General features: G+C 50.8%; 1 protein-coding gene and 1 long non-coding RNA gene across 2 annotated transcripts; both read right to left on the reverse strand.

The window, feature by feature from the left end:
* Positions 1-1,673: 1,673 nt before the first annotated feature.
* On the reverse strand, positions 1,674-2,321 carry LOC121305335. Its single transcript, XR_005948062.1, has 2 exons — positions 2,234-2,321; positions 1,674-1,973 (listed from the first exon to the last, which is right to left on the reverse strand). It is a non-coding gene; the product is annotated as an uncharacterized LOC121305335 (long non-coding RNA).
* A 306-nt stretch (positions 2,322-2,627) lies between these two features.
* On the reverse strand, positions 2,628-5,000 carry LOC121305262 (homeobox and leucine zipper protein Homez-like). Its single transcript, XM_041236825.1, has one exon. It carries the CDS (start codon positions 4,901-4,903, stop codon positions 2,756-2,758), a length of 2,148 nt encoding a protein of 715 aa, XP_041092759.1. The 5' UTR covers positions 4,904-5,000; the 3' UTR covers positions 2,628-2,755.
* Positions 5,001-7,683: the final 2,683 nt, after the last annotated feature.

A 7,683-nucleotide genomic window follows, 5' to 3' on the forward strand; every position in this document is an offset into this window, starting at 1 on the left:
AAGCTACTTGTCCCTCAGTCGTGGCCATTTCAACACAGCTCTTCCCAAACACATTTTGATTTCTAACCAATGCCAAACCGCGCGCAGAAACCAATACAACCGACATAAAAGCAGCAAACACAAGTAGCTTTTAAACACAAGCTTTATTGAAAACAGCCTTGTGCCCTCTATCCCTTCCACCCTCCCCAACCCAACACTGGCCCCGATCTTAATTACAAAAAAAAATAAATCAATACAAAAACTAAAATAAAATCAACCGTCATTGATCACTCAAGCAAAGCAAAGACGTCTCGTATCAAATCTCAAGCTGTTTCATTTGAAAAGGCACGATAACCAGGACGCGTGGGTCTTCGACATGGGGGGGGGGGGGGAGATATTCAGGGCGCGGCTCTGATTGCGTTATTTTACCCCCCCTCCCAAAAAAAAAAAAAAAAAAAAAAAGAGAACGCCGCCCAGAATTTGAAGCTTCTGCTTCCTGGTAAGAAATCTCTGCTTAGCTCACTCTCGCCGGCAGAAAATAAATCAGACCAGGAAGGCAGTAATACCAGGAAAAAGTCAAAAGAAATGAAAAATATTTGAACGTACATTTTAGAGCTGCCTGGAAGCCTGGTGTGTGTGGTTATTGCTGCTGTGTTGTTTTGGATAAGCAGTGAACTTGTTAATGCGTGTGCGTGTGCGTGTGCGTGTGTCGTTGCTTATGCTACTCCTTCGTATAATTATGATCATGACTAATTACTGCAGCAGAATTGAACACAGTCGACATCATTTCTGAATAATCTAAACCAAAAAAAAAACATTTCATACATACATATAAAGAATGACACACACAGAAGCGCTGGATTTAAAAATAACAGGAATGCCGTCCATTCATAAACTAAAAAAGACTTCTAGTGGAAACGTCTGCCACTGAATTGACACTGAAGACGCTGAGAAAGACTTCTAGTGGAAACGTTTCTTTTAGTATTTCATTGCTAACAAATGCATTTGATTTTTGGCGGTCACTGCAAAGCATCTTTAAAAAAAAAACAACTCCTGAATGGAATAGAATATGAATTCATGTTAACTGCATCATATTAAGAGATTTCCAAAGCCTCAAGTTAAAACAGGATTAGTTGAATCTGACGCAGTAGAAAGCATTCAGTGCAGTATACAGAAACTTCGCAACTTGAATCCAAGTTATACTACAAAGTAAACCAGGTTAGTTTAACAGCACTAGAAGGGGATTTCGAGTAAGCCAGCGTGCTTTAAGGATAGCGTAACATTTTAAAAGCTACACGCATGTCCCCACCGCTAAAATTATGCTGGAGCGCTAAACAGCAGGGATTACTCAAGGGGGTCTCTCAAGAAGAAACCGTTTGCAAGCGCTCGATTCCTCGAGCACACTAAGGGGTTAATATTTTGCAAGCGGTGTGGCTAACGTTTTCTCTTGTTTTGTGATCGACACTGAGGAGCGGATTTACTGCTGATAAATAAATAAATACTTAAAAGGCGATTAGGAAACTCAGTGCAGCCCTAATACTAAAATTATCATTTTAATACAAGGTCTCAGTGTACTTCTTATAGGGCAGGAATAATTGTCTATAAACTTAAAACAGACAGTGCTCTCTCTCTCTCTCTCCAGTCTCGCACATTCTCCCAAAAAGAACCCCCCCCCCGTCCAATTAAAATCGAAATGAGAAAGAAAATCCTTCTTTAATTCTGTAAATATCACATCTGGGAGGGTGTACATTTTAAAGGGAAAAAAAAGACAACTAAAAAAAAAAAAATGAAATAAACACACAGCAACACTTTTTCTAAAATACCGTTATAAAAAAGTCTCACAGAACGTCCTGCAGTCTATATAAAACTAACTTTTTTAAAAAAACCTTCACTGTGTCCTGTGTTGTCCGTATAGATTTTTTTTCTGGTCAGTTTAACACTTCTTGCTGTGATTCGGACAGAACGCATCTAGTTAGAGCTGCAGGAAGGGGTTACTGGGAGGAGCGCTCCGCTGGAATCAGGCGTGAGGCTCGCTGGAGCGGATCGGGGGGGCTGATTCACCGCTCAGAGTGACTTCAGAAACAGCTGCTTGGGTTTGTGACGATCGCTGCTTTTTCTCAGACTCTGCGGTGAACAGCGACCCACACAAACCCAAGCAGCTGTTTCTGAATTCAATCTGAGCGGTGAATCAGCCCCCCCGATCCGCTCCAGCGAGCCTCACGCCTGATTCCCGTGGAGCGCTCCTCCCAGTAACCCAGGAATCAGCTCCTGCAGGTTCACAGACCCACACCAAGCCGCTTGCACTCAGAAGGTAACTGTAACTAGTTTAACTAGAAGAAAATACATTAAAAGTTGTCCCACAAATTCATTTCTTTAAGAGAGTCTTCTATTATCCACCTGGCTCGCACGTCCAAAAAAATAAAAATGGGAATTCAGCAAAGAGCCTTTAACCAACAAACTCAGGGCTGGGAATCAGACTCCCGCTCCTCAGCAGTGTGATCCAGTCCTGCTTTCACTAGGAGTTTAATAATCAGACACCTGAGCTTGTTAGCTAGACACACTGGGGGCTGATCAAGCTGGTAGTGAAACTTGGACTGGATCACACTGCTGTGCAATAGGGGTCTTATTACCAGCCCTGAAAGTTTGGGTTTTCTGTCAACATGACCAAACTGTGGAAAGAAAAAAAAATATTTAAAAACGGAAGGTGCTGTAAAAGTTAGTGATGGGGGAAAACAGAAACGCTGTAAAAGCAGTTGTATAAAAAGTCCCTCCCCCCTCACTCCTCCCCGTCGCTAATATCCACCTCTACCTCCGCCATGCCCAGCTGCTGGCACAGAAACCAGTCCCGTACTTGCTGGTAAGTCATCCTCGACTTTTTGCACAAAAGGTCCAAATCTCGCTCCTGCAGGAACCCTGTGGAGCTCAAATACCTCTCCAGGGGGCGCATGTCAACACTGGGGTTCGAACCCGGGGCCGCAGCATCGGCACTGGCTCCCTGCCTGACCCCCGCGTTGCTCCCACCCTCCCTCCTCCGTTTCGCCCTGCCGTTGCTGGGGGCAGCGGCGATGTGGGGAGCGCTCTGCTGCTGCTGCTGCAGGATGTCGGAAGCAATGTCCGAGCCTGCCCCCGCCCCCCTCACCCACCGCAGCTGGCCGTTCTTGACTGCGTACCTCGTGTCCCCGAACCACTGGATCACGTCTGGTCTCGGCAGCCCGCTCTCCAGCACTAGCTGTGAGTAATCGGAGCTCAGAGGCCACTGGCAGCGCAGGAAGAACGCTTTGAGGATGGCCAGCTGCTCTTTGGTCTTGCGTCGGCGACCGCTGGGGGTCAGGGGGGAGGGGCCCGGCGGGTCAGAGGGGGAGGGGCCCGGCAAGGAGACGGGAGTAGATTTTCCCTTCCTGGCGCAAGTCCTCGATCTGCTATTGCCCTGCAGCGGGGTCTGCTGCATCGGCCCTGGTTCCGACTTCTCTTCGACAGGAAGCCTCTCCTCCGCCTCTCCTTCTCCTTCTCCTTCTCCTCCTCCTCCTCCTCCTCCCGCCGGCCCTTCCTCCTCGGCACTCCCCAGCCCGCGCACCGCCTCCAGGCTGCGGTTCAGGAAGGATTCAAAGAAGGAGCTGGGGTTGGGGTTGGGACTGGCAACAGGGATGCCGGGAGCGGGGTTCCCTCCAGACGCCCGGTTATTCTTGAGCTGGTAGCGGCTGTCGCTGAACCACTTGCGGATCTCGTTGCGAGTCAGACCTGTCTCGTCCTGCAGCCGGCGCAGCTCCGTCTCGCTGGGGAAGTGCTGTCCGCCGAAACTGGACCGGAGCGCCGCTAGCTGGGCTTTTGACTTCTTGTAGCGGCCGCTGGCCGGGGAAGGGGAAGAAACAGGAGCTTGCGGCGCACTGCTCGCCGACAGAGGAGATGAGGAAACATCCCGGCTGCTCTTCTTAACGCTCCCGGTCGCCGCTCCGTTGGCGCCGGTCGTCGCGGCGACGGGGCAGGCACTCCCTCCCTGCAGCTCGGGTTTCAAGCCGTTGGTCAGCGAGAGGCGGGTGTTCCCGTTCTCCTCCGTTTTCGCCACCCCGTTTCGTTCGAGGCCGTTCACTTCCTCCCCTAAATCGACAGCCCCCTCCTCCTCCTCCTCCTCTTCGCCCTCCTCCTCTCCTTTGACCTGCCCCAGCTTGAGCCTCGTCTCCTCGATCTCTTCCGAAGACCAGCTGATTCCGTACTTGATCCTCTGCACCATGAACCAGACCTTCACCTTGTCCAGGGGCAGCCCCGAGGCCCTGCACAGCTGCTGGATCTCCCCAGCCGACGGGTAAGGGAACCGGTTGAACGCCTCCACCAGCCCGTCATCCGAATCCAGAGCGCTGGTCTGGTCAGACTGGGTCCACACCAGCTTCAGTCCCTCGGAGACCAGCGGGAGGCAGACCACAGAGTTGTGGTTGGTACTGAAATTAGCGGCTGAGTTTTTCTGAGGCAGCTTAGGGGTCTTGACTTTTCCCCGGGGGTCTTCCTTAGGCACGGTCAGCAATTTCCGCTTGCGCTTCCCCGGGACGGCGACGACGTCGCGATCTTTACTGCCCCCCTCGCTTTTCCTCCCAGGCCCGGGGGGAAGGATTTCTCCGTTGCGCGGCGCGGTTTCGGGGTTGCCGGCAGACGGTCTTTTGAGATCAATGGGGTGCGTCGCTCTCAGGTGCTCGCTGAAGCTGGACAGCTCTCTGGTCTCGTAGCTGCAGAGCCTGCAGCGGTAGCCGCGGGCCAACGACCCTTCGGAGTCCGAGTCTGAAGCCAGCGGTCCCTCGTTCTGGCGGGTCTCTCTCGCCCCCGCGGTGAGGGGGTAAGGCTCCCACTGCAAGGAGAAAAGCTCTTTGTTTTCAGCTGACATTTTGTTTGTTGACTTCCTGTCTCGGCAGTCCAACGTCAGCTTACTTGTAGACATACCCCGACACCCGGGGAAAACTAAAAAAAAAAAAAAAATAGGGGTACGGGAGAATGATGGCGTATGCAGATTTTTGTTTTGGGGGGGGGGGGGGGGGGGGGGGGGGGGGAACAAAAAAAAAAGGAGGATCCTGGTACTTGTAGTTTTTATCCTGTTTTATTTTCCTGTGAAACTGCTGAGACAGGAGGGTCCTGGTACTTGTAGTTTTTATCCTGTTTTATTTTCCTGTGAAACTGCTGAGACAGGAGGATCCCGGTACTTGTAGTTCAACCCTTTTTTGTGGAACTGAAGAGAGGGAAGGGGAGTGGTGGTGGGTGGCGGGAGGATGCTGGTATTTGTAGTTTTTTTTTTTTTTTTTTTTTTGCACAGTTTTTGTAGTTTTTGTGAGTTGGGCTCCGGCAAGCCGTTCGGCTCCGAGCTGCACATTCAACCTCCCAGCAATTACGGGAGACGGCACGGGAGACGGCAGAGTCCTGTTCTCTCTGCACTGGGACTGTGGAGTCTGCAACCACTCTGCAAAGAGAGACAGAGAGAGAGAGAGATTAAACACACTCCATTAGGGGCGACCTGCTCCCATTATACAAACTCCATTACATCATCATCATCAAGCAAGAGGAAGGACTGGCTCTCCTCACTCAGGTGAGCCCGAGACAGATGGGGAGAGAGCGAGAGAGGGGGTGAGAGAGAGGGAGCGCAAGGGGTAAGAGAAGAGAGAGGGGGAGGGAGGGGGAGAGCAGGGGGGGTTCTGAGAGAGAGCATGAAGGGGAGAAGAGAGCAGAGGGGGAGCGAAGAGAGAAGAGGGGGAGGGGGAGGGTAGGGTGGAGCATGATTTGAGAGAGAGAGAGAGAGAGAGGGAGGGAGGGAGGTCTCACTATGAGCTAGTTTCTTTATCTTGTTAAAGCGCGTTGTGAGGGATGGTCCACTATGAAGGCGCTCGATAAAAAAATAAGGGCGATTTGGATTATTATAGAGAGGGGGCGGAGAGAGAAATCTGAGGGGGTGGTGGTGGGGGCCAGAGAGGAGAGCGGGGGTTGGGGGTGGGGGTAGAGAGAGAGTGGAGAGGAGAGAGGGGGGGTGGTGGGGGAGAAACGGGAGGAGAGAGTGGAGAGAGAGGGGGGTGGGGGAGAGGTATTAATTGTTGACTCAGATCGTTCAGGCACTTGGTTACAGTACACAAAAAAAAGACACACACAAGCAGAGGGAACTTGCTTTGTCAGAGACTTTCGTTCCTCCTTTCATCCTACTCACATAGTAAAGACCTTAATATCCCTGAAACATCCCCTCTAAGCGTATATAAAAGCATCCTAACTGAACACAATCAAATTCTAGAGCTGCAGGAAGGGGTTACTGGGAGGAGCGCCCCACAGGGATCAGGTGTGAGGCTCGCTGGAGCGGATCAGGGGGGCTGATTCACCGCTCAGAGTGAATTCAGAAACAGCTGCTTGGGTTTGTGTGGGTCGCTGTTCACCGCAGAGTCTGAGAAAATGCTGCGATCGTCAGGAGCAGGATGGAGACTTGTACAGTGATACAGTGAAGATACGGAGGATTTAAAACAGATCCGTGCCTCCACAAAACTTCAGAAGAATGTGCCCATGACAGCAGAGCAAAAAAGCTACAACTGAAGTGTGCAAGTACTGCTATACATACTGAGAGAAAACAAATCGCTCAAGCTTTTTGGAAAGTAACCGAAAACACTAAATTTCACACATCAAAAACGATTTACATAAAACTCAAAGAAACAGCTAAAAAATAAGAACCGAAAAACACAAATGAATAAAAACGGAAAAGCGCAAGCCCTAGTTTTGCCCCGGGGCTCAGCACCTCAGTGCTGGTGTGAAGCCAGCCCCCACCCTCACCCTCACAATTAGCACAACAATGCCAACGCAGATGCCCCTCCCATCCCTCGTCAAAACAAAGTCTTTCGCTTGTCAGTCGTTTGGGAGAAAAATCTTACTGTGTGTGCCCCCCCCCCCTCCCCCTCCCTCTCTCCAGGGGCTCAAGAAGTGCTCGGGGTCTCCCCGTTTGAGTTTGGGAGAGAGAAAATCTTACTTGTGTGTGCCCCCCCCCCCGCCCCCTCCCTCTCTGGGGTCTCCCCAGTTTGAGAACTGCAGCCTCCGGGCAGAGCCAAACAGAACTTCGTCCCAACACAAGATCTGTGCCCACAGCATTCGCAATCCTTGTAAAAAGCGCTCGGTGTAAATCCTTGTTACTTTTATTTAAAACAAAGATCTACAGCTTTGTATCAAAACATATAAAACAGAGAGATAGAGAGGTACAGAGAGAGATACAGAGATAGAGGAGTAAGACAGAGGTACAGTGAAAGAGACAGACCAAGGAGAGAGATACAGAGAAAGAGAGAGGAGAGAGACAGAGGTACAGTGAGAGACAGACCAAGGAGAGAGAGACAGATACAGAGAGACAGGTAGAGGTACAGAGAAAGAGACAGAGAGAGGAGAGATACAGAGACAGAAAGATGTACAGAGATACAGAGAAAGAGACAGAGAGATGTACAGAGAAAGAAAGCGAGAGAGGCGAGAGAGAGACAGACAGAGGAGACACAGAGAGAGAGAGACAGAGAGAGGCTAGCAGCAATGACTCATTGGACACAGTCTGCTCTGCCTTGGTCACATGACCCAATTTCATTCCCAGAGCGTGTCAGAGCCTCCAGCTGCTGCCATGGCAACCTTCTGGACATGGACATTCCAACTGGAAACAACTCTCCCGACCCCCACCCTCACCCCCACCCCCACCCCCACCGACAGACAGACAGACACACCCGG

The sequence above is a fragment of the Polyodon spathula genome, chromosome 42 (genome assembly GCF_017654505.1).
Source record: "Polyodon spathula isolate WHYD16114869_AA chromosome 42, ASM1765450v1, whole genome shotgun sequence".
Lineage (NCBI taxonomy): Eukaryota > Metazoa > Chordata > Actinopteri > Acipenseriformes > Polyodontidae > Polyodon > Polyodon spathula.